The following is a 27,556-nucleotide window of genomic DNA, read 5'->3' on the forward strand; positions in this document are numbered from 1 at the left end:
AAATGGTTGGAAAGAGGGTCCATTAAACATATTCCAATGGTTAAAGGTTAAAAAAAAAGCTTAGGGGAGGGGGGCTCGAGGTTGGCCACGTTTTCGGGATTTGGGACCACTGTGTGGCGTGACGACATATGAATTATGAGGGCTCCTTCGTTCACCTCGTTACGAAGGGACCCTCGAGCGAACCTTTAAATGGAATTTAACGTAAAGAACGAATGCTGAATATTTTCTAAGATATTCTTTTCGATAAGCGAACATGGGAATGTAAATCTTTTAATTGGATCTCTTTTTACTTTAATTAAAATGGTAAAGGACGTTACTTTCGCCGTATCTATCTTTCTTATTTTCTCCACGGTTGAAAGGGAATCGCGTTTGAAATATAACGAGGCGTGTCTTTTATCGAATTTTCTACTCGATTCACCGACCCACCGGCAGAACTGGTCGACCTCTATCCGCTCTGTGTTTTTGTTTATCATTTTCCTCCAGACATCCTGCTGTCGTATTGTTCCCCTCGTTCATTTGCGGCCGATCCACCGAGCGGAGGAGAAGCTTGGGATCGGTTCTTCTCTCAAGACGAGGCGTTATACAGACGCAATTATCAATAATAATAGTTCCGAGGAAGGTCGTTCTCCGGCAACGACATTCGCTTCGTCTTCGTCTTCTTCCTCCTCTTCCCTGTCCAAATTGACAAGCATTTACCGCGCGAAATAATACAAATCAACTTTGTTCGTTTCTTTTCTTTTTTTTTAACCATTATAGAAATCACGCGAGCATCATATTTGCCCTTTAGTTTTCCGATAAGAGTAAATTGAAAAAGTAAACGTTATTATTTATATATTAATCGTAATCAAAATAGCTGTCTGAGGAAATTTGTACGGGTTATTTTGATCTTGTTGTACGTTTCGTTCCTTTTCATTGGGACTTCATCAGCAACACGATCGTTATCGTTCGGAAATCTTTACACATTTTTTCGAAGACATATACATTTCTTATTAATAAACTACACTTGACATTTATAAAACGTTATCCTAAAAAAAACCGTTATGTTACAACATGTAATCTTTGTCGATCGATCTTTAAATGTTATGCGAATAAAAATACAAATATATACTCGGTTTCAATCGACAAGGGTGGGGACTACGTATTCGAGGAGACATCTCATGGCGTATGGGAGAGACGAGGAAGTTTTCCTTTCTCGTCAGAACGCAGTATCGAAAGATCGACTTGTAATACTGGTACTATTCCTTATACTCAAAGCGATTACCCGTTTGGGTGCAGTCTTGTACGGAGATATCGTATCGTTTGTCTCTAACTATTTGCCGCTTCCGTCATTCCTCAGTACCGGTTCCTCGGTGCCTATCGTCGTTGTTTGCCGAACGAACGTTTGCTGAGTCGAATGGATTCCTATCAGTGACATGCAAATTGATCTCTTGTCTCGACCTTCCCTATGATGCCAGACGCATGTACAAATATTTCTGATAACGCATCGCCATCTTTGTTTTTTTCTTCCTACAGGTATATCCTTTCTCATTCCTGGATCTGCTATTTAAAAAGTAACTCTCCTCTAAGGTAAATAGTGTTTTCGGTATCTTTGTCATTAGGTTGATTTAAGAAACTAACGCGTGGCTCATCTGGAAGGATTCCCAAAAGTTGTCAAGGCCGAGAGGCGCGTTCAAGGACGATAAGACTCAAAGAACTTTTGCCAGTGGCGTGTCTTCCTTTTCAAAAGCAGCCGGTAATTTTTCACCTTTATTTCGTCGCTATTTTCTCTCTTTCTTTCTCACACTTTCGCTCCCTCTTTCCGTGGACCAGATGCTACATGAAATATCCGAGGTGAAGCCGGGTGAAAGGGTGCCTGCCTCGCCGTGGGCTCCAAACGGGTTCTAAATTACACCAAGCGAAGGCGTTTGAATGCGAAACACACGCGAGGATACGAAAAGAGAGGCTGTCTCAACTTGATCAGGGTGCACTGTTTTTTTTTCTTTTTTTTTTCTTTTTTTTCCAATTTTTAAACTCATTTTGCCCCTCATACCTTTTACGAAAGAAATGAAAAAGGCAAGCAAGACTCGTCGTCGTATGGTTTTCGGAAAAGCACGGTTGCTTGAAAGATGGACGGCTCCTTCCGCCATTCGTCTTCGCCTTGCTCGTTGACGTAGCGAACCCCGGATAAGTAGTCCGAGTTAAGTGGCTTGTCAAGTCGTGAATTGTCGGCGTATCGGCATCGATAAACGCCCTGACGGCTATTGGAGAAATGCTCTTGGAAGCGTGACTATTAAAAGGGTTCAGGGATTTACATACGTCGACGATGGAATGCGCTTGGAAAATCTTTGAAAAATCACCTTCGTCGTCGACCTCCTCCTCCTCCTCCTCCTCGTAGTAAACACACCCTCGCAAATTCGCGCAGATGATTAATGAGTTTGTAAGTTTTGAACGAACTACTTAACATTTTTACCGATCCTCCTCGAGCTAGGAAGAAATTCGAACAATTAGGAGATTCTTTCGGCGAGAAAAGTGTCGAGGACGATAGATCTCTTTCGTAATTGGCTTTCCCATTCGACCTTTCAATTAACGCCGATAGATACTCGCGCGTTTATTCTACGTGTACATAAACCTGTGTATGCAGAGATCGCTATAGACATTACATACATACATACATACATACATACATAGATAGATTAAAAGCAGAACGAGGTTTTGCCGCAATCTAATTCGAGAATCGATCGAGAACGACCTGGCTGGCATCCTGATTAACACAGGTCGTACCTCCGATCAACGCGGTGCCGGACAACGAGTGTAGCGGGCTTCTAATCTAATTAGATGCAATTAGAGGAACGAGCAACGGCACCAGCTGTCTGTCCCTCCTCGATTGGCTTCGCTCGGCCGGTCTTCTTCCTCTCTTCGCTTTCATTTGATTCGACTCGATTCGATGAGTTATGAGCTTAACCGTTTCTTAGTTTCTTACAATTACAAGAAACACTCATATCTAACTAATCGTAAGATCCATCTCTTTTCTCGATCGTGGATATTTACGAGGATCTCAGCGATAATTTCGTCTCGCGAAGCGAAAGCTAAGAAAAAATTGAAGAAAAAAAAACTGGTGTGTGTACTTATGTACGCACGTAAGAAGTTATACTTCTTTGCCGTACCAAAACGAACATAACCTCAATAACCTCAAAAATAACTTCAAAAAATAACTTCAAAGAAAAGAAATAACTTAAAAAAAAAATAATTATTATTATATATATATATATAAGAAAGAATAAAAAAAAGAAAAAGAAAATATCAAAATATAAATATCAGTCCACACTAAATATAAGAGAGATATATCGAATTTCTTCACGCGTCAACAGTCATGGCGCGGTTACAGCATTAGTTCTCGCTTCGATCATTTAAGTAAAGCAGCGCTGAGTACGATTAGTATTTGGATGGGTGACCCGCTTGAGAAAAAAAGGGGAAGAAGAAGAGAAGACAACTTCATGCCGTATACTTGAAATCGCTTTGCCGCGCGTCGTAAATACTGACAAACTTCATGGTGTCGTTTTCCCAGACGCTCGGAACAAAATCACTCCCCATTACATTTTCCCCAACGCGCCAAAAGAAGTATAACTTCAAAAAAAAAAGAATAGAAAAAAGAAGGCTCTTGCCGTCGGACCACTCCTGGCATATTATTTCCATAGCTTAGCTTACTCTCTCGTTATATCGAATAGCACGAGCCGGTAACGAGTCGGTTACGGTGTTCCTGCTTACATGGTGTCCTTTACAATCACCACACGATGATACTTGCACCATGCTCCAGCGGCTTCGCGCGCATTCGCTCGGCAATGTCTGTCGGACTTCATTAAGAGGGTCATATACCACTCTCCTCCTCCAAGAATAAGAATAACAAGAGGAGAAAAGAAAGAAGAAGAAAGAAAATGATCGAAAAAGTGAGCTCGCGATCACTGATTATTCCGACTTTTTCTGATTATTAACGATGAAGCTTCGATGAATTTTTTCTACAATTTAGTCTAGCTATTAATCGGGAAAATGTAGGTTTGTTGATTTGAAACGGAAGATGATAACTATATTTCCATCGTATCCATCGATGTTAGAAGAAGAGGAGAAATAGAGAGGGAGGGTGGGAGGAGGGGGGAGGGGTATAAGGAGAGATAAGTTCGCCGGGTGGAATGCTCAACGACGGCTGTCATTAATCATAGGAAAATGAGCGGACTTATCTGCGCCGTTAAATCTACGAATAAATCTCGATATCGAGGAGAGTCTTAAATATCCGTTCATTTTCTCGTGATTAATCGACCGTCAAGACGATTCCATGCGAGTTTCCTTCCGTCCTTCCATCTCGAATAAACTTATTAATCCTTCTTTTATGAAAGTAGAATCGCGCGAATCGAATTAACGAAAGGAGTTTAAATCAGACCGAACATGGAAATATTTATTCGGTTTGTTGGCCCTTTTCCAACGCGCATCGTCCCGCCGATCTTCGGTGGTTCCTGTTTTCAAGAATCTTTTTTATTGTTCGATTTGTTCCTCTCGGAGAAACATCCTTTCGGACGAGTTACAGGACCTCTTGGATTCGACGGGTAAAAGGGAACAGCCCGATGTTGCCTTCTCCTTTGAAGTATTTACGGTTTCATCGAGACAATGAGTTCTTCCTCTCTCTCTCTCTCTCTCTCTCTCTTATCTTTTTATTCTTTCTTATTTCCAGGCATTGCACCGCAAATCCCACTTTTCTCTTCGGCCCGATACACCTTGTCTTTGGGAGAAAGAGAAAGAAAGAGAGAGAAAGATCTCCGTCTTCCGGTTACCATTTAAAGAAAATATCTGTCGAGCGTATTGACCCTCGTAAGAGGTTGGGAGGTCCGCTTTCACTCGATATTTATCTTATACCTGCTACTTACATCGAATCTATGTCGTAGAATTAGCGTCTAATATTTTTTTTTCTTTTTCAATCGGAAATATAATGCGACGTTGATTTATAGTTTATAAACGTTGAACGGGACGCGTTAAAAAATTTATTTTTAAAATGACGTCAGTTTTGACTCGCAAATATATCGCCTGGAATACGGAGAGGGAAAGAAAGAAAGAAAGAAAGAAAGAGAGAGAAGGAGAGACTCTTCGCGACTTGTCGTTCGATCACGAAGTCGTATTTCGTAATCTACCGCGCCGTAAAGTTACATAAATCTCTGTTTATGCCAATGTTCGCGTATCGGATCGCTAACTCGTTCGGCAGATAAATCGTACCGGATTATACGTACATGCTCCCTCTTCTCGCGAGAAGAGTTTTACGAGCTAAGATCGCGCCGGGCTCTCTTCGCGAGACCATCTCTCGCACGCGCTCGATTATTATTATTATTATTATTATTATTATTATTATTATTATTATTTTACGAGAGTCCGTAATGGAAAAGCCCTTCTTTCTTTCTTTCTTTCTCTCTCCCATCGTGGACCTATCATTCTTAGGAAAGCGTAATCGGAACGTATTGCTTTAACATTATTTCCACTTTATCGTTCGATATGGAGAGAGAGAGAACCTTTAAAAGGACTTCCTCCCGGATCGTTTGAATGCGATGAATTCGCTTTTGTGCGTTTCTTTTCTTTTACGAGGGAGGAGAATGATCCTTCGCGTTGTCGTCGTCGTCGTCGTCGTCGTCGATTCAGCTGGCTAAAGATGGAAATCCTTTTAATATCGTTCTATTTCCTACGAAGAACCTGGAAGTAACGTACGTAGCCGTGGAATTGAAACGACCCGATGTAAAAAGGAAAAAAGACAAAAAAAAGCAGCAGCCAGAGAAACAGAAGAGAAGGAGGAGGAGAAGAAGAAGCAGAAGAAGAAGAAGAAGCAGCAGCAGGAGGCTATTATACGGTGTACCGACCATTCAACCGACCAAGCCCATTACCATTTATCCTGGCAGCCGCGTGCCAGAATCGGAATTTGTACTTTTGCGAGGAACGAGCCGAGCGAATTTATAATAACTCTCGTGATCGTTAGAGAGCTTGTAATCGACATTATTGAAATCGCAATCGACGGAATGAGGATAGAAAAATATTGATTTAAAGAACCGAAAAAGGAAAAGACCAATAATCGCTACGTAAGCTCGATTGTCGACCAAGCAAAAATACGATCGTTTGCCTTGCAGACCAAAACGAAGAAAACCAAGGGAAGAATAGAAAAAGATTATTAAAAAAGATGCAGCTTAGCGAGCGGCAATAACGTTCTTAGTACGATTCGTCCTGCGAATAGAGCGAATAATTGCGATCGATCGTTCGACTTGAAAGAAAAAAAAAAAGGAAAAATAAAAGAAAGATAGAGGTAGAGATAGATGGGGCAGGAGGAGCCGGAACGGTAAGGGGGAAAAAAGATACTCTCTGTACACCTCCAATATAGAAGGAAGATGGCAAAGAAAAGCATAGAGTAGGATTTATTACGAGGATCGTATGTCCCGCAAGAGCAGCCGTGAAAGTGCACTCTCTTCGCTCGGCCCTTTCTCCTCGTTCTCTCAGATCTCCGGGTCCCTTGCTGCCAAGAAGAAGGCGGAGCACTTTGTGTTCGTGTTCCTTCGTGAGTTCTCGTCCGGACGATCGACGTCCTCCGCGCATTCGATTAGTCGGTAACAGTACGTATATACGTACGCGAGCAGGAATTATTAACGGCTAATCGTGTGTACGAGCGGAAAATTACGGCGGTCGGCGTGTGTTGATGTAAAGAGGAAGAGGCCCAAGGGTGGAAGCGAACGAGGTGTCCCTCGATATTCTCCTTCTCCTCTTCTTCTTCATAGTCTTCTTCTTATTTCTCTCATCTCATCTCTCTCTCTCTCGCTCCCCCTTTCTATCGTTTCTTTACTTACAATTAGACTCACTGCTCTCTACGAAAGGAAATTAATTTCATTTAGTTCTCCTGCGTTAATTAACTCGCACGTTCGAGCCTTATTATAATAATATTATTACGATCGGCCGTAAATCCTGTAAGAAACTTGGTATCGATTCGACGAGTTTACCTCGGGATATTTCAACGAGTAGTAGAGTATTTTTCTTCTAGCCAAGCGATTACCTTTCTAAAGCGGCAAAATAGCGCTTGTAATAGCTAAGAATTATGGTCATCGGAAATGTTTAACGTACTATACCAGAGATAGTAGATTTGTAGTTCTAACAATTTCTAACCCCGTCGGATTCTTTTTCTTTCTTACATTTCGAATAAACGTTAAATTTGACGCGAGAAGTATCAACGTACGAATTTTTCTCCACGGGTTTTTCGGCACGTCGAGTTGCGGTCTTTTGCAATTCGATCATATCCTAAGTGTGAGGTATGGAGTGGGGGGGATACCTTTGATCTAACATGCAAGTTAAAAAGGTACGTCAGCTAGAAGATATTCCGCTGCTGCGTATCGTTTGATCGACTTGCGGTCCGCCTTACTTCCTTCTCTTCGAACGAGCCCCACGTCTCTCAAGTATCGTTTTCAGATTGCCCTTGATCTTGACGAGCGTGCGAACGTTTCTTCAGTTTCTGTTTTTTTTTTTTCTTTTTTTTCTTAGATACTTTAGACCAGTCGATACGCAAAATCGATATTTTTCCATGGACAAGCAAGTATGCTTACGAGTGTGTACGAGAGAGAAATTTTTTGCTCTGCCTAGGCAATAACCAATAGGCAGAAGCAGAAGATGAAGAAGAAGATGATGATGAAGAAGACAAAGATGCGAAACAATCAAGTAGAGCGACTTCGTGGCCGTAAACATCCGGCCGATCTCGCTCATGCGTCGTCGTAATAGGCCAGTCAACGCGGGCCTAACTTCCAGATTCTCTGGCAAACGCGTGCATCTTTGTCCTAAGGGTAAGTTGACGACGCTGAATCGAATGGTGCTAATTTTATTTAAATTTGATCCCGAGGTTTTGAGAAAAAGGGTAAAAAGGGTAAAAAATGGCCTTATCTTAGAATCTAGGCATTTAATCGAAAAAAGTTTCAAACAAAGTTGTAGAGAATTGAAAAATACTAAAAAAATGTTCTATGAGTTATCTTCGTATTTTCAAAAATAAGCGCATAAAATTGGATTGAAGATGGGAACAAATTTTAAGAGTGGGAGAAAGCAAGCTTATCCCTCCGTCGCGTTTTACACGCGAGCGAAAGAAGATGATGATGAAGAAGACAAAGCTGCGAAAACAATCAAATTAGCGCGATTCGTGGTCGTAAACATCCGGCCGATCTCGCTTCATGCGTCGTCGTAATAGGCCAGTAACGCGGGCCTAACTTCCAGATTCTCTGGCAACGCGTGCAATCTTTGTCCTAGGGTAAGTTGACGCGCGAATGAATATGGTGCTATTTTATTTAAATTTTGATCCCGAGGTTTTGAGAAAAGGGTAAAAAAGGGTAAAAATGGCCATCTAGGATCTAGGCATTAATCGAAAAAAGTTTCAAACAAAGTTGTAGAGATTGAAAAATACTAAAAAAATGTTCTATGAGTTATCTTCGTATTTCAAAAATAAGCGCATAAAATTGGATGAAGATGGAACAAATTTTAAGAGTGGGAGAAAGCAAGCTTATCCCTCCGCCGTCGCGTTTTACACGCGAGCGAGCTAGTATGCGTGCGAGCGTCCGTGTTGCACTAATACACAAACGACGGTATCTTCGGCAATCTTCGGGACTCTCGGTCTTGAATGAAAGTGCGAGTGAGAGAACAAACCAATACTTCTCTCTTTTATTTATCATGCGATAACGAGTATTATTGTCCTTGCCATCGATTGTTGTGCGTTCTGATATTTTCCTTTTTATTTTTTCTTTCGGTAGCAAGAATCTTTACGTCTTGGCCATCGAGCGTCGAGCGTTTTGTATACGAGTGCGAGTGAGAAACGAAAACAGATATTTCTTCTTTTCTATTTTTTTCTTTCGGTAGCGAGAATTCTTCGTTTGGCCATCGTGCGTCGAGCGTTTTGTATATCTATATATATCGGCGTATAAGCGCGGCATTTTTAAATCGAATCTTGATGCTTATGGCACGCGTTTCTTTATTTATTGTCAAAAATAATGAACCTTGAGTAAAAACAATAATTCATTTAACGGAAACTTCTTTTTAGTTGAGAGTAAGTAACAAATAATGAATTAATTTTGTGTCTCGCCATAAAATTAATTGAAGAATTAATTGTTCATAAATTCTTGCCTCCAAAAAATTATTTCTATATCAAATTGAATACGGATGCTCTTTAAGACGAAATGTAAAATTTAAATATTTTTCCTATTAAATAGTATTGATAAAATTGTTTAATTACTGACTTTGTCTCGTAAAAAATTATTAGTTTAGTTTCAATTAAATACATATTTGAAAAGAAGCTTTTATAACTCACACAAAAATTAATTCAAGATATATCTGATAAGGATATTCTAAAAAACGTGGAATTTATTTTGTCTATACATAATTTTAATTCATTTTTATTAGGTTATAAGAAAACAGTAATGCATTCTGAGTCATCTTCGAAGTCTTAAGATTGTACGAAAAAAATTGAACCAATTACCACGTGGTGCGTTAGCGTAAGTCATGTAACGTCTTCGTTCTCGCGCGATGGGTATTTAACGTTCGATTCTTCGTGGGGGACTTATTTTTTTATAAGTTTTTCTATCCTTAACAGGAGACGGTCAGTGAGTCCCACCTCAGATTTTTTCAACTTTTGCACTAACGATAAAATTTATTAAGAAATCAACATTATTACGCGAGTAAGTTACTAATTATAAATTAAATAATATCCAATAAATAAAAAAATTAATTTTTAATGTGCCGAAACGAGACATTTTTAGGATGGTATTTACAGGATGAATTTGTAATTTAAGTAATAAATCTTCCTTTATTGTGCAAGATGTAAAAAAATTTATTGCTTTTAATTTTTTTGTAATAATTTTAATTTTTTTCTATATAATTAGAAATTAGGAAATTTATAACAATTTATATAACCTAAGGATAGAAAAACTTATAAAAAAATAATTCCCCCACGAAGAATCGAACGTTAAATACCCAGCGCGAGAAGCGAAGCGTTACTACTTAAGCTAACGCACCACTTGATAATCGCTCAATTTATTCGTACAATTCTTAAGACTTCGAAGATGAATCAGAATGCATTACTGTTTTCTTATAACATAATAAAAATGAATTAAAATTATGTATAGACAAAAAATAAATTCCACGTTTTTTAGAATATCCTTTCATATATATCTTGAATTAATTTTATGTGTGGTTATAAAATTCTTCTTTTTCAAATATGTATTTAATTTGAAACTAATAAATTTTACGAGACAAAAAGTCAGTAATTAAAAATTTTAAAATACATAATTTAATAGGAAAAATATTTAAATTTTAAATTTCGTCTTAAAGAGAATACGTATTCAATTTGATATAGAAATAAATTTTTGTGAGGCAAAGAATTTATATCAATAATTATTCTAATTAATTTTATGGCGAGACACAAAATTAATTCATTATTTTTACTTACTCTCAACTAAATAATAATAGTTTCCGTTAAAATGAATTATTTTTTTTTTACTCAAGGTTCATTATTTTTGACAATAAATAAAGAAACGGCGTGCCATAAGCATCAAGATTCGATACTCGCACTTGCATTCAAGATCGAGAGTCCCGAAGATTGCCGAATCCTTCGTTTGTGTATTAGTGCACACGGACGCTCTCGCACGCATACAGCTCGCTCGCGTGTAAAACGCGACGGAGGGATAAGCTTGCTTTCTCCCACTCTTAAAATTTTGTTCCCATCTTCAATCCAATTTTATGCGCTTATTTTTGAAAATACGAAGATAACTCATAGAACATTTTTTTAGTATTTTTCAATTCTCTACAACTTTTGTTTGAAACTTTTTTCGATTAAATGCCTAGATTCTAAGATAAGGCCATTTTTTACCCTTTTTTACCCTTTTTCTCAAAACCTCGGGATCAAATTTAAATAAAATTAGCACCATTCGATTCAGCGTCGTCAACTTACCCTTAGGACAAAGATGCACGCGTTTGCCAGAGAATCTGGAAGTTAGGCCCGCGTTGACTGGCCTAAAACTCGATGGATGCGAACGGAAAGAGAAGAAGAGACGCCATCCATCGGATTGGTTTTGTTCTTACGAGTTGTACGGGGAGGAGGAGTTGTATCCGCCGTAATACGCCATTCTCATCATCGGTTGCGGGTTAAGCTCGTTGCATCTTGCGGTGGAAACAAGAAACTCCGGTCTTGTTCTCGGTAATCGGGCGCATATCGTTGGAAAACGCTTAGGACCCGCATCTTCTAGACCAAAACAACAAGACAATCTTAACAGCTTTACTTTCCGGAAACAAATTTAGTCTCATTCTTTTCCTCTTTATCGCGAATCGAATTATTATATTGGTCACTTAAGGGGGGGAAATACGTGTAAAACGATGTTTTCATTATGATTTTTATGAATTTTTTTAACGTATTAAAAATTTATGTTACGTATTAATATTACAAGGTCATTTATATTCATGAGAACATATTCCGAAATTTTTCAAGATTTATCTCGAAAACTAGCGGAGATATCAGCTTTCACGCATTTTAGGTTTCTATCCGACTGAAGCAGTTTGTGTACATCTTGGAAGCCACGATTTCTATCAGAAATCAATTACAAAGAAAATTACATTTTTTATATGTGTATCTTCTATTTGAACCTCATTTCCCTAGAAAAAATGAAAATTTGTATTTTTTAGAGGGATGTGAACATAAAGCATAATTTACAATTTTTTCATATTGTTCATTATAAAAAAAATACATTAAACAAAGATATCGCTTATGATTCAGGTTCAAATAAAGCGTAATTATATAAAGAAACTATATTCCAAATTTCAAAATGATTGGTTAAAAACTTTGTAAGCTAGAGTGTACACAAGTCCGAAAAAAGTTGTTTTGAGAAAAACGCGTTTGAAAAAAGCTCGACCGTTCCGTATTACATGCATCGCGTTCCGACATTTGAACGACTTGGATTTTTGGCTTCAAATTTTATGACTATATTTGTAAATAATTTTACAAGCGATTTATAAAAAAAAAGAAAAATTAAATTTTGTAAAGCTTCTACACGTATTTGCCCGCTTAAATCGAGCGACCGGAGAAAAAGCGAAACCAACGAGATCGAGAATGAAGAGTTTAAAGGGTCATTAACCCACCCTTTACTACCCTATTCGAATTAAAGTTAGCTTTATCGCGTCAACGTATATAAATGCAAATTAAACGAGCGGGCAATTCGGTTATATCGAGTCGTCTATCGATCCAGGGATTTACAGCTAATCCGCCGATCGATTAAGCTGCGTAGCAGTAGGAGGAAAGTTGGAGAAACGAGCTTACGTTCCCTCCGCCGTTCGATAGGTTTCAATTTTCAGAAAGCCGATTCCTAGCTCGGCTTTCTGAATGCTCGGTGCAAACGAGATATTGAATGGCGGACAGTAAAATATCGCGATGCTTCCGATGTACCAATTAGTATACATTGAAGTGCGTCGTAAAAAGGCACGGCTGGATATCTCGCGATTACAAAAGAAAAGGCCGAAAGATGAAGAAAAAAAATGGATTGGTAGGAAGAGAAAGGGAGAAGGAAATTCATGTCTTACGAACATAACCGAGCGCGTAAAGCGCCAAAGTAAGCAAGTAGATATTACGAAACGCGAAAACTACTGGTCTTTACTTCGATTCTTGTCATTTGGAATTAAAGTAAACAGGATTCCTAACGACGCCATAGAGAGCGAGAGAGAGAGAGAGAGCGAGAGAGAGAGGAATTGCCCGTTTCCTTCGTATATTTTCTGCTCGTTCCTCCGTGCGTGCACGCGCGCTCGTAATACGAGTATGGCAAAAAAAGACGGACGAAGAACGCGTTTTATACCTTTTCCAAAGATAACGTAGAATGATTCGACTTTGTTCGCTGTACGATGGCCAAGAGAGGAAAGGTCTTGTAATCTCGAAGCTTCCCATTAGCGCCGGTCCATTACGTCCTTCTATGGAATTCGGTTGGGTTGGTCGTCCGGAGGGAAGATATCCCTCGAGTTAGAAAATTACGGACATCCCATCCCAAGGGCTCGACTCTCTTTCCCTCCTTCCCTCTTTTCTCTCTCTCTCTCTCCCTCTTTTCTGCTCGACTTTACTTCTTCGTTCTCCGCGCGGTCAAACGAAATAAAAGCCCTTTGCTCGATTCTTCGCGGAGTTTCGAAACGACGACCTGCATCTTCTTCCTTCCTTCCTTCCTTCCTTTTACCGACAGGATAAGTAAGAGTAACTACGTCTCAATAGCTTCCATCGTGGCAGACCAAGAAGCAAGAATCCTAATATGGAACTTCTCTCAACGAGCACCCTGAACTGTAAGAGGTTGCCTGCTTCTCCTTCGTTGAGTCGATTGAAAAAAAAAAAAAAAGAAAAATAACAAAAATAGAAAGAAGAGTAAGAAGAGAAGGAAAACTGTAAAGCGTTATTACCGCTAGTTTCTTGTCCAGTAGCAATGCAAGCCCGTGCACAACGGCTGCAACACAGTGCAACACAAAGTTCGTGTTGTCGAGTTACTTATCTTTAAACTCGTGACCAAACTGCCCTTTTACCTCTTCCTCTTTACTCTCGCTCTTCTCTTCGTCTTTCGATTCGATCTTTCAAAGACGTTTTCCTTCTTCTTCTTCTTCTTTGATATTTTTCGAATATTTTTCTTTGGCATTGGCACATGTCGAGACGACAAATCGCAATTTTTAGAAAGAAAATAATAGCATAGAGAGGATTGTTCGATGGATGGTGGTGGCAGGTACGTAAGAGGGATCTTACCGAAGGCTTACCGTCATCGCTGATGGTAAAAGGGAAACAGTCAGGAATTTATCGTCGGATCGAAGGTCGAGTCTATCGAAAAGGAGAGATCACGAAGTAAGGCCTCGGTTAACGACATGACGCAGTTACGACACCTTCGTAACGACGATCGTTATCTTTACGAGCGAAGAACGCGCGCCGTACGATCGTAGATTCGTGTAGAATTTGCCTTCTCCACCTTCTCTGCGTTCTACCGGCTCGCAGGTGCCACCAGCCGTACCGATTCGCAAATTCTGCGCGGTACTTTATCCTCGTGAATTTTTCATAAATCTCTTCTTCGATTTATTATTCTCTCTCCCTCTCTCTTTTTCTCTTTCTTTTCGTAGTATTATTTTCCTCGGAACGCAATCTTTCGTCTTATCTTACGAACGTTCCATTATATTTCTCAAGATAGACGTCATTTTAATTAATGAAATAATACGAACAACAACAAATGAAATTTTATTTCTACGCTAAGATTGCGCCCATCTTCTTCTCACTCGAAAGGGAACTCTAACGTAGGTATATATATATACCTATAGCAAGTACGCGTATGGGAAATGGAAAAGAAGATGAATATCTGACAAGAGGCAAAGGAGGAGAGGAGGGCGTGACAACGACTGCACTTAGCATAATAATATTTACTATTAGAAGAAACTAAGAGTCTTGAATATTCTATGCGGTGGCCTCGCCCAGGCCTTGCACAACGACTTACAATCTCGCACCGACTCTATAATTATGCACGGGGGATGGGACGTGTACGAACGCTTCTTTCTTTCTCTCTCTCTCTCTTTCTTTCTTTCTCTCTTTATAGCAACCCGTAAAAGAACAACTAGGATCGTCGCTGAGAAAGAATGCGCGAGACTTAGGATCGAAATTAATACGAGTCTTTTATAGCGACGCTTTTTCCCAACCGAAATTACGCGTATTGCGAATTTTCGCGAAAGAGTCTATTTCCGCGATCGCGTAATCGACGCGTTTACTCGTCGATTAACTTGAAAAGAGAGAAAAATTTCCATAGAACAATACGGTGATTATCGATGAAAAAGACATCTGCGACCGTTGTCAACGATCGAAGAAGTTGCACGTTACACTGATACAACAACTATGCTGAGTGAAAGTTAGTCATAGAATATTACGCCAAGTGAGTGAGGCCAGTGAAATATAAAAAAAAAAAATACTCTCGCATCCAGTAAGAACTTTGAAACGAATATTGTCCGTGCATCTGTGAGAAGAAATCGTGAGCTCGTGGTACATCACGCAATACGTACGTGTTCGTATCCTCGACTAATGGCATTAAGCGCAAGATACGTAAGTATCGTAGGTATGTATACGTAAAACGTACGTATACATATCTACCAAACCTCGATATATTCCTGTTCTTGCGTAATCTCTATGCTGTCTCGTTCTTCTAGTCTTATCCGTCTCTCTCTCTCTCTCACTCTTTCTCTAAATCTCTCTCTCTCACTCTCATACGCTAGTCCTTCTGAAACTTTTTTCCCCGAATACTGCTCGCGTTTTATTCGCTACTAAATTCCCTCTCAACAACGACTTCTCATTGCCGTTTCTTTTATTCTCCCGATCTCTCGAGTATGTCCTTTTGTTCGAGGCCGAGCACGGTCTTAGCGATCTATCGACGGCCAGGTTAATTAGTAATTATCGATCGAAAGGATCGATGCGTTTACGTGTTGTACGAACCTCGACGAACGTCGGACGATTTCTCTCGGAACCTGGAAAAGCCTTCTCCTTCCCATCTCTCTCCGGTTGAATTTACAACGGTCCTATTGTTCGGTCTTTAAAACAATTCATGGTTCGTTTTATTTTACGTAATTTGCTGTTAACCTCCTCCTCCTCCCCACCTCCTTATGCAGTCGCCCACATTGACGGCTCGTCGTCGATCACTCTACTCGCGACATATCGTTCGTATTTAACGACTCGAGAGAGGAGGTCTTTGTAATTTCCCGCGAGACGATTCGAATCCCAGCGCGCGTGCCGCCATAATACCCCTACATACATACATGCATACATATATACATACATACATACTACGCCTGCGTATTCGCTTTGAAGAACGTAACGTTACTTTCTCTCGATCCGCTAACTTATCCTTCTTTATAATATCGCGCGAATTATAATTCGAGAAAAATAGGGCACACGTCGCGATGTTCTTTGCAAAACTTCCGTCATAGAGCCTTTTATAATTTTTCATTGGCTCGAAATATCGTCGAACAATACGTCACTCGTCGTCATCGTCCCACACGCCATCAAAGAACGAGCGAATTTTCAAAAGCGTGCTCCGACGAATCTAATTTATTGCAAGTAATACATTCGCTCGTTCTCTCTCTCTCTCTCTCTTCTCTTCTCCTTTCTTTATTTTCTTTTACTCTTGGAAAAGAAAGAGCACGTAGTATACGTTCGACGAGAAATTAAGGTTCGCGAGTCGCGTGCTTTTGTGGGCGTAATTGCTGCAACATACGCGCGCGCGCGCGCATAAGCTTTGATTATCGCGCGCACGAAGAAACAAAACGTGACCATACATGTGCCGAGTTAACGGTAAACGTCTTGAGAATGCCGTAGCTTATTAATCGTTTTGACTTTGAATTAATGCCACCACGGAGCCTGGTGTCGCGTGGAGAGTTCTTCGCGGGTAGACCAAGCTGGCGGGGCTTTTATGATCCTAACACCTATCTCTCTCTCTCTCTCTCTACCTTTTCTTTGCTTTACTTTTTCAACACGAGATAACGCACGCCTTACGATTTGACGATTCTTATCTCCTCGTCGAAGACGGTAAGAAACCAGACGCCTCTCTTTCCTCTCTCTCGTTCTCTCTCTCTCTCTCTCTCTCTCTCTCTGTGTCTTCTCCCCTTCTATCTGAGAAGCCATTGGGCCTTTCCGTAATTACGCTCCGTTTGCGGAAACGCGTCGTGCGTTATCGTAGATGTAATTAACTCGAGTGTCGTTATGGCGCCAGTCTACGATATCGTGCGAAAAATCCACGAAGCAATAGCTAATGGTAGCCTTATTTTAACGATCCCGGTGATATACGCAAATCAAAGTATCCGATTACGAGGATATAAAAAAAAAACGAGTGTGTGCACTTATGTACGCACGTAAGAAGTTATACTTCTTTGGCGTACCAAAACAAATATAACCTTAATAACCTCAAAAATAACTTCAAAAAATAACTTAAAAAAAAATAATAATAATTATTATATTATAAAAAGAAAATAATAATAATATAATAAAAAAATATCAAAATATAGATATCAGTCCACACTAAATATAAGAGAGATATATTGATTTACTTCACGCGTCAACAGCCATGGCGCGGTGGTAGCACTAGTTCCCGCTCGATCATTTAAGTCAAGTAGCGCTGAGTACAATTAGTACTTGGATGGGTGACCCGCTTGAGAAAAAAAAAGAAGGAAGAAGAAGAGAAAGATGACGACTTCATACCGTAAATTTGAAATCGCTTTGCCGCGCATCGTAAATACCGACAAACTTCGTGGTGTCGATTTTATTGACGCTCGGAAAAAAATCAACTCCCATCACATTTTCCCAAACGCGCCAAAAGAAGTATAACTTCAAAAAAGAATGGTTTCTTTCGGGTTGCGAGAAAATTTGTAAAGGCAGGAGGGGGAAGAATTTATGTAGTTTCTTCGATAGATATATTCTTTAGCCGTTAAAACCTACTATACTGTGTAGATATTACAGGTTCATCTTTATTCTCGGATGAGATGTTGAGCCGAGCGCAAAAAAAAGTAGACAAGATCTCGTGGAATGAGAAAGTGCGTACGCGCGAGTGCCGATCGCATAATTGCATGAAATTGGCCGTGGTAAAATAATTGACTTACAACGTATTTGCTCACATTCTTTCGCGACAAAGAGAAAGATATAGGCGCTAGCAGCTAGCTAGCTAGCTAGCTCCCCTAGCCGAAGAAAAAGATGCTCAAAGAGAGGGGATGGGATAAGAGAAAAAGGAATAAGTAAAAATGAGGATAGAGGACGCGAATGCTCGGAACAGTGCGAGGAACGCGGCATCCGGTGCATTATTCGTAGCTAACATAAGCGTTGAACTACGTATCTGCCAAGTGTACGCTTTCTCTCTCTCTCTCTCTCTCTCTGACATTGCCTTTAATTAGGCATCAAGATAGAACGCACGCGATCCATAATTCGATATACATCACTTTTCTGCCTTTCGCAGCCAAAGGGAACAAACACTTAATGAATAATTATTCATTTTGCGAGCGGACGAAAAACTACTCTGAGGAGATTCCTCCGTAACGAATCATTTCGCCTAATAATTAGCGACCTCGGTCGAAAGACGGAAAGATTCTTCCAATTTCATTAACGCGAACGCGTAAAACACGTTTATTATTTTGCATTAACCTTTTTTCCCTGAAAACATTAATAAGCAAATAAACGTTCGGCCGTTTCTATCGTTGCTTTCTTTCCGCTCGAGAGACCCCGATTGTCTCGAGAAAGCAAGCAAGCAAGCAAGCAAGCAAGCAAGCAAGCCGTTCGATTCTCTTGTCGCCGTGCCGTTAAAAACTCATTCATTGCAACGAGAAAAACAATTAAAGAAGTTATACCCGGTGAGGCGAAAAGTTTTTGCTTTCGTGCCCCACCTTCCTCATTTTGTTGATGTACGCGTTCATGTTGTACATGAATACTTATGACACGCCCAAGCAAACCACCGCGAGAAGCCGACTAGGAAACGTATCGTTTCAAACCCCTTTAGTTCTCCTTTTCTATGGGATACTAGCCCTATCTATCCTAACCAACATATTATATTTACTAACGTGTCACCTACCTCCGAGCTCGTGCACGATTTGCGCACCATTCCTTTGGATGCTTTGCGATAAGCACTAGACTAAGGCTTAAGATTTTCTTCGTAGAAGAACTTTGTAGCGTCTCCTTGGGCCCCCGAGTACCTGCGGATAAACGAACCAACGCATGGAAGAAGAATGGATGGTACGCGTAGTGATGCGTGTGCGTGTGCGTGTTTGTGTGCGTGTACGTGTGCGCGAGCGGGAGTTGTACACCCTGCCCGCGCGCGCAATCGAGCACGTGTGAGTGCTCGCGTATAATTGCAAGCAGGTGCCACATTAATCTTGCGGCCACCGTAACCCATTTTCCTCACTCTTCTATTCGCTCTCCTGTAGCCGCGCCGCGAATAATATGAAATAACGCGGAGAAGAGAGAAAGAGAGAGAGAAGAGTGGTATATATATATGTAATTCATTACTTTGCAATCAACCAGTTTATTTTCTCTTAGAAAATTTCGAATACGAAAACCACTCGTCTCTTCGATTTACTTTCATCGATCCCATTATTCGTTAAAACTTCCGAAAGACTTATTTCTCGAAGAAGTTTCGTAATTGAAAAGTTTTCTTCCTTCTTCTCTCCTCATCGATTTTACGCGAACGACTTTTTCTCCTGCCCTCTCTCTCTTTCATTCTTGTTTCCACTCGAGAGCTAAGTTTGGCGTGATTCACGAGCGGATACATCAACGGAACGATATAAACCATAAAAAAGAAGGAAGGAAGGAAGGAAGGGAGAGGAGAGGAGAGGAGAGTCATCGTGATGCGTCGTAAGAATCTCTCGACGGGCTCGTTGAGCCGAGGCAAATCGAGCGAAAGGGTGAAAGGGAAGGAGGAGAAGGTACGAAGGACGTGCAAGGTGCCATGAATGCCACTTAGAGGATTATTAACGAGCGACCGATGCTTAGGCCGGCCAATGGCGATGGCAATGGCGATGTGCTTTCAGGCTATTCGAAATTCTTGGCTACGCAAGGCTGTTTAACGACGAGCAAGTAGAGATTTACGTTGAGATCCTAGAGGCGAGTCCTTTCGCGCAAAGTGGGCGGCATAATCGTTGATAAACCTTTCGAGGACCTCTTGACATCGAACGGCGTCGACTTAAAAAAAAAAAAAAAGGAAGAATAGAGAAGTCCTGAGATAGATCGTGGAAGAAAATTCGATTCTCTTGTTGTCAAATTTTTCAACGAATTTCCTAGCCGAGAGAAAAATCGTAGCGAGATATTCTTCTTCCTAAAGAAGAATATGCGCGATCAAACTTGTGTTTCCACATATTTACCTTTTCAAAGGAATCTTATCACTTGTGTTTTTCAGACGCTAACAGATCGCGAATGAAACGCTAAATCTAATAAATCCTGCAATGTCTTTCTGTTACAGCCAGAAACTGTGCCACAAGCGCGAATCGACATGACGCGAGTGCTGGAGGTTGCAGCTGCGGAGGATATCACCGGGCATCCTTACAGCCTGGCCGTGACCTCCCCCGAAGGCGTCACCTTCGTTAAGGGCACGTGTCGAGATGAAACGAGATGGTGGGCTGACGTTCTCCAAGTCTATTCGCGAAACAAAGTACGTCGAGAATCTTTCTCTACTTGTAAAAGATAATATAGATTAACCTACCATAAATGCGTGGCTTCCCTTCACCGAGCTTACCACCGTACGTTCCTCGATCCATCCGTAGTTCATTTATCGATCAATCATATCCTTCGAAGCGTTTAGGATCCTGTTGGCGGTTACATTGTTGGAAGGTTTACGACCGTGCGCATATCGATTCTGTTACGCAAGGAATGATCGATCGAGTAAATGGAAACACCTCGTCATCGCGAACCTGCCGTTGGAAACGCGCGAACGAACGATCGCATATGTTAGGAGGCCAAGGCGATGCGTACGTGATATCTCCTGCCGAGAGACCACCTACACACACACACTTATATATTGTTATTATACACACATACGCGCGCCCGCGCGAGGAAGAGGTGAACGTACAGGAAATGCGAGGGTTCCTGTGAATTTTTTTCTCCCTCTTTAGCCCATGGATTTTTTTCATTTCTTATTTTCCGCCTTCTTTTTGCTTGTCCTTCGTTGTAGATTGCTATCTCCATAATAGCAATCGTAAAAGTAGCTACTTTCAGGAATAACACGCTTTTCCTCTTGGGAACAATAAAATTGCACGGGATTTTTCAAACGCGTCGCTAAAATATCGGTAAGAGCAAGCGAGAAAGAAAAAAAAAAAGAGAGAGAGAAGAAATTTCAGGACGAGATCGATTTGCATCGAAGGACACTCCTAGTGGTGATTTTGATTGGTTTGGACGGGGTCTCTCGAGATTATTGATACACGACATAGAGCTCGGCTAGCTAGCTAGCTCGTAGATTTCTAACCGACACTCGGTCATTTACGTACGTTCGAGATTATTGCTTCGGACACACGTCGGTGTTCTTATGAATTATGCACGCGGCGAGGGCTACACCTTCGTGGAACATTATCAATGTTATTGTTTATCTGTCATTATTACGATTGCCTACAATGGACATTTCTTTCTCTCTATCCTACGTTCTTCTCCGAGAGAGAAGACCTCACCTACGTAGAAATACTAGAACACACATATCGTGGCGTGGGATCTATTAGCAAGATTATTCGAATTGGATTTTTCAGGGTCGACACAAGAGAAATGCAACATTTCCTGGCAGCCAGACGACGATCCTCCAAGTTACGCCGAACATTCGAAGTGAGTCGATTTGTCATTCGTCAAAGCTAAAATCTTCTCGATGTTTTTTTTCCAATGGGTTTTTCCTTTGAAGGTAACACGCCGAATCCGCCTCGGCCCCGGTTCAATAGCTGCCGATCGGAACCTCGAAGTAATGCTATTTGGATTTCGGAGACGACGGGTGGCTCTTCGGAGCTTTGCTCTTCCGTATTTTCATCGACGCCTTCTTTGATCACCACCAGCGTGGTGACGATGACGAGTTGCTCGACGAATTCTCTGCTAAGCAACGGTAACGTAGATAACAGCAACGTTTCGCCGTTACGAAGCAGTACTCCTTTGGAGAACGGTACGAATGGCCCTTATTTGACGTCGTCATCGTCATCATCATCGTCATCGTCGTCATCGTCGTCATCGTCGTCATCGTCGTCATCGTCGGCGGCGGTAGCATCGTCAGTTTCCATCAACGGAAACGGTATAGTCGTGAGCACGACTTATACAACGACACCGACGAGTACCGTCGTCGTCTCTTCCTTGAATACGACGATCTCGAGCACTTTGTCCAACAGTGGTTCTAGTATCACGTTGACCGAGAAACCACCAATGATACCCAACGATGGTAAAACAACCTACAGGGATCAACCCGCCAGTGGATCCTCTCCACCTACCAGAGACAAATTGTGCGCCGAAGACAAGGCTAGACGCAGGTCGAACCATCAACAAGGAGAGCATGGATCCAACGAGAAGTTAGGTCGGTGTTGAACATTCGCTATACATCGGGAAAATCTTGTGTACTTGATATTAATCGATAGATATTCGTTCATAGACGACGATGCATGTCGAAGAATATTCTTAGAACACGAGAGAGAACGCGAAGGAAAATTACGGGACATTGCTGCGTCGTTAACTCAATCGCGAGTTCGCAGGATCAAGCCTAGGACCTCCGAGCCAACGAGGGACGTCGTAGATGCCGCTAATGCGGTCCATCGAGACAAACTCGTGAGTACTGTTCGATGCGTAATTAATTGAGTATGAAAAGAAATACTTTATCGAGATTTTTACTAATCACAGGTAAGAGGTGACCCCGACGGTTGTGGATTAGATATTTCGAGCATTAGGTATTCACCGACCTCCGAATTAAGGGTCGATTTACCAGCGGAAAATGTACTGAATATTAAGAAAGGTTGGCTAATGAAGCAAAGTTTAAATAAGGTGAATATTTGCGCAAGTTTCAGAAGAATGATTTAGTTGGAAGTATACGATCGATTTCTCTTGTTAGGAATGGAACAAGCATTGGTTCGTTTTACGAGGTTGTGGCCTGATGTACTATAGAGATCCTTGTGCGGAGGACAAGGGCATCATGGATGGCGTTATAGACTTGAATACCGTTACTGCGGTTACGCCGTTGCAGGTTGCAAGAAATTATGGATTTCAAACCGTGGTAAGATGCAACAGGAAAATTATACCCGAGCGGTGCTTCGGAATGACTTTTTCTTAATTCGTATAGAAAGATCGTAAAGATCTTTAACGTCGGCTCGTATAAAAGAACGATGTTTGACATTTCTTCGCTATAACTCGTGATTTTCTTCCTAATACAGGCCTGGGATGAAAGAGGTAGCACCGTCCTATCCGCGGTGACAGCCGGCATTAGATCCAGCTGGATGTCGGCTATCAGAAGAGCGGCTAATCTACCCGATCCCGATAACAATGGGGATTCGCTGCCGATATGTTCGGACAATCAACAAGATACTAATCCTCAATCACCGACAACGTAAGCGATGTGATAATTGTCTATTGTTATTTTTTCCTCCACCAATTGTTGTTCTCTAACAACATGTCTTACAATTAGTATACAAAGATTCTCCTTTTATGAAAGGTCTATCAACGATCGTGAAAGAGATTCGGTGGTTCCTCCGACTTCGAATACGCCTCGATCGGTCCTATTTTCTTCCGACGAAGAATACAGAACCGCATCTGAGGGTGGACGGAGAGAATCCGGTGACTGGTCGGAAATTCCGGTTTCGCCTCCTCTTATTAGAAACGGCGATTGGTCTTTGCCTTTGAAAGGGTCCAACTGGTCAGACACGACGAATCACGAGTGGTCGGAATTACCACCTTCGCCGCCCTTGACGAGAACTGCCCTTTCGAGGGTCAAGGCGAGATCGAGGTCGAGTTCGAGATCGCGAGTTTACAAGAGGAGTCGTAGTTCGCCACCGAGTTCGCGACGAAGTACTCTCGACAGTGTCAGATCTGAGGATCTTATGATGGCTTGTTGCGAGTTGGGAGAAGACGAGGAGCAAAGCAACGGACATATTCAAAACAGCAGACGCCTTTCCGGTTCGAACGACAGTCCTTTAATCGTCGAGCTCTTGGAGAACCAAGTCTCCCTCTTGCGCGATCAACTCGATCACAATCAGCCTCATCCGAGCGCGCTGCTAGTCATCGTTGAGCGTCGAGAAAACGAAATAGAGAAATTAAAGTCGCAGTTAAACACGGCGCGGCTAGACGTGGCCAACGCCGAGAAAGAATTGTCCAGATTGAGGCAGCAAATGGCAGAGGCGGTAATCAGGGAAAAACAAGTGGAAGAATTACTCGGCACGATACAGAGAACGGAACAACAGAGGAACAAGGATCTCGATGATTTGGAGAAACTCAAGAAGGTCTATTCGAGAGAGAAGGAGATACTAGAATGTAAATTATTGGAAACCGAGGCTATTCTTAGAGAGACGAGCGAACGATGCGAGATGCTTACGAACGAGTTGTCATCGAGTCACGGAAACGTCGAACATTTGCAGGAAGAAGTGCAGGCACTTGGCGAAAGACTCTCTCAAGGTTAAATTACACTCTTTTCCTTCTCAGAATTTTTATATATATATATAATTTATTCATTTATTTTCTTGCTTCTCGTAATTTTAGGTATCGAAGAAAATGAACGATTATACAACAGAATGAGAGAACTTGAGAAAAGAGGTGGTCTTTCCGGATCTCGAGAACGCGGTAGAAGCTTTGATTCTCTCAGCGATCTAACCAATATAGATTTGGACATGGATTTAAATACGCTGGACAAGGAGAGGTAACTAATATACGTGATTCTTAATTCGTAAACTCGTTTGATTCGAATATAAAATAATTCGTAACTATTTGTAGGATCGTTGAAGAGTACGACGAACTGCGAGTTCGATTCGAGAAGGCCATCTCGGAGATACGTGCTATGCGTAAAGAATTGCGCGAAGCACACTCGACGCAGGATGCATTAGAATTGGAGATATTTGCTTATAACGTGATCTTAACGTAAACTCGTTTGATTCAAATAAAATAATTCGTAACTAGTAGACGTTGAAGAGTACGACGAACTGCGAGTTCGATTCGAGAAGGCCATCTCAGATACTCAGGTAAAGAATTGCGGAAAATAAATGCATTAGAATTGGGATATTTGCTTATAAGCAGGATGCCATCGGTGTGAGCGAGACGAATCAAGCACAGGTTCAATTGATGGCTGCTCGTATTCAAGATTTAACCAACAAGCTTGCCGCCAGCGAGAAACAAGTCAGAACGCTCAAGCAGAAATTAACGAAAGCGGAAACTAGGGACAAGAGGAGATCGCTCTCCTTGAAGGGAAGAGAATCTTTCCAGATATCTCAGGAAATGGAGGATAAGCTGTTGGACTTGGAAAATAAGATATGCGCTATAGAACGTGGTAAGAGCATTGGTGGTGGTGGTCCGATTTCCTCTACCGGTGCTACTGCTAGTTCAAAGGAATCGAGTCCTACTTCGAAGAAAGAGAAAGATAAGGAGAAGAAAAAGGAAGGGAAACATTTGGATCGCGCTAGATTGCGTAGAAAATCGTTGGACAGCGCGACCAGTTCGGAACCTATGAAAGTGTTAATCAGATTAAGCACACTGGAAACCAAAGTTGCGAGCGTAACCGAAAACATGGCCAGCGACGCGGAAAAAGATTCGAGCGAATGCAGCGAGGTGAGCGGCAGTGCGGCGGCGACTTCCGCCGGTAACGAGCTACCTTTGGAATTTCTCTCAAGGTTGAAGAAATTGGAGAGAGTCGTGTGGAAGTCGAAGCGACGATTGGAAAAGTGTTTGGGCTCGACTCAGACGGAGGACAAAGCCGAGAAATGCTTGCGCGAGGTCAACGATATTCTCGATTCGTGCTTAGATTGTAAGAAAGGCCAAGTCAGTGGTCAAATCGGGGAATCGGTAGGAATAGTGGTATGTAGATTAGAGGCTATACTTAAGGATAAACTAAGCGAACTCACAAAGAGACGGCAAACGCTCGCATCGAACGACCGCTTGGACGATAGGGAGAAAGTCAAGTTGATCGCCGAAAGGATAGCATTCGAATCCGTGATACTTGGACGATTAAAGCGCGCAATCGGCGGTACCTTTGGAGATAAGAGCGCCGTTCTCAGTGAACTAATCGAAACTAGTCAGCTTGCCTCAAGCTTAAAGCATAAGATTCATGGAACCAAGCCCAAAACCTACCAAAACACGAATTACATTCAGTATCTTTCTAAAGTCTTAGCGAATAAGTTAGTTCTCGTAGGAGGCGTTCTCCCAGTTAAAACGGAGACATCGCTACAACTTTGCAACGCTAGAAACGAGAGCTTGAATTTCTTGTTGCAAAAGCAAAAGGAAGTCGACGGTATCGTCGGACGATACAAGGAGACCAAATTAAGAGAGTTGGCCCAGGCCTTGGCGGTCGAGACGCTTAATTTGTCCGATCAAGATGATCATCCCGCGAAACAAATAAACCTTTCGAGCAAAAAATTGCTCGAAGACAAACGTATTCGCGAAGCTTGGGCTCTCGCACAGGAGACGGTCAACAAGGAGCTTGTGCAAAGCGAGGTGTCACGCGTTATATTGCATTGCGCGCAGATCTACGAACAGGATATCTCGTCCGTCCTCGACACTTGTCTCAACTTTAACGAGGCTGGATGCGTCGGTTTGGAAAACTGGGCGGACGAAACGCGATCTAAATTACGCCAAGAGATTCAATTTTCCGTAGATGAGTTATCCGAGGTTTACGAAGATTCTCTTCGAACGATGAAAAGGAATAAAAGTTTCGCCAATGCGGAGTACGATTCTCGTCGACTCTTGACGGATTACGCCGATGTAATCGCGCATAAAGCTTTAATAGATGCCAGAATTTCTCTTCTACAAAAGAACACGAAACCGTCAACAACCTCTTTCAACGGTCAAAGCGATCAGAGTTTTCTATCTAGTCTCATACGAAACGAAGACCTTCTCTACCATTTAACCGAGGATAAATCTAGTAAATTCGATAACGATCTCGTTCTCGAAGCAGAGTGCAATTATCTTTATCGACAGTTTGCCGAAGAGTGCGAGGAGAGAATATCTGGTAGGCAAGAATCGAAGGAACGACTTAAAACGATAGGACAACATTTAGGATATCTCGAAGAGGACATTAGCGGACTCGCCAAAACAATCAAAGAAAAAGCAAGCGCATCGGCGACCAAAATGGTCTGTCAGTTTGAACGTTCCAGTAGCGGACTAACAGATTGGACAAACGTTTGCGAAAAGTGTTCTCACTTACGCGAACAAATCAAAAGATTAGCCGATTACGTCGATCGTATGTCCTGCAAGCAATGTGAAGAGTTACAAGAAACCATAAAGAGGCTAACGGCTCGTCACGAGGAAGAGCTAAAAACGCTCAAGAGAAATCAGGAGAAGGATATAATGGACATAAAGGGTGAACTCGATAATCAAAGACAATCCCTTAAGACGCAGTACGAGCAAGAAGCGGCTAATCTACGAGAAAGGGCGAGAAAATTGGAACACAGATTGAACGCTATGGATTCCGAACATTATGCTCACGTAAACGAACTGCGTGCCGTTTATCAAAGATCCATAAGCGCAGAATTGGATACCGATGCTGAGACGAGGAAAAGATACAAAGACGAGATTAAACATCTCAGGGCACTTTGCGAAAAAGGATTATTAGCCATGGAAAATTCACATAGACGTGTTATTTCGGAAATGGAAGAAAAGCATCGACAGGAATTGGAAAATTTGAGAGTCGAGAAGGAGCAAGCTCTTTCGGAAGAAACTCAAGCGACTTTGGCTGCCTTGGATGCTATGAGAAAGGCGCACGAACACGAGGTGCAGAAAGAGATTGCAAAGTTCAAGCAAGAATTCATTAAGCAAATGCAAGCTAGAGAAGATATCGGTGAACTGCACAAAGAACACGAGTAAGTATGGAGATTAATTTTTATTGAA

General features: G+C 41.6%; 1 protein-coding gene across 3 annotated transcripts in view; it reads left to right on the plus strand.

Annotated features, from left to right (window-relative positions):
- LOC122517181 (protein outspread) overlaps positions 1-27,556 on the plus strand; it is a 71,338-nt gene that overhangs the window by 41,112 nt on the left and 2,670 nt on the right. For all 3 annotated transcript variants that reach the window (XM_043635602.1, XM_043635603.1, XM_043635604.1), the window contains exons 4-14: positions 19,986-20,174; positions 21,259-21,331; positions 21,405-22,058; positions 22,134-22,306; positions 22,379-22,519; positions 22,587-22,748; positions 22,906-23,078; positions 23,184-24,139; positions 24,224-24,380; positions 24,455-24,587; positions 24,752-27,528. In XM_043635602.1, the coding sequence (XP_043491537.1) occupies positions 19,986-20,174; positions 21,259-21,331; positions 21,405-22,058; positions 22,134-22,306; positions 22,379-22,519; positions 22,587-22,748; positions 22,906-23,078; positions 23,184-24,139; positions 24,224-24,380; positions 24,455-24,587; positions 24,752-27,528 (5,588 nt within the window). The remainder of the gene's footprint in view (positions 1-19,985; positions 20,175-21,258; positions 21,332-21,404; positions 22,059-22,133; positions 22,307-22,378; positions 22,520-22,586; positions 22,749-22,905; positions 23,079-23,183; positions 24,140-24,223; positions 24,381-24,454; positions 24,588-24,751; positions 27,529-27,556) is intronic.

The sequence above is a fragment of the Polistes fuscatus genome, unplaced genomic scaffold (genome assembly GCF_010416935.1).
Source record: "Polistes fuscatus isolate 324 unplaced genomic scaffold, CU_Pfus_HIC Scaffold2, whole genome shotgun sequence".
Classification (NCBI taxonomy): domain Eukaryota; kingdom Metazoa; phylum Arthropoda; class Insecta; order Hymenoptera; family Vespidae; genus Polistes; species Polistes fuscatus.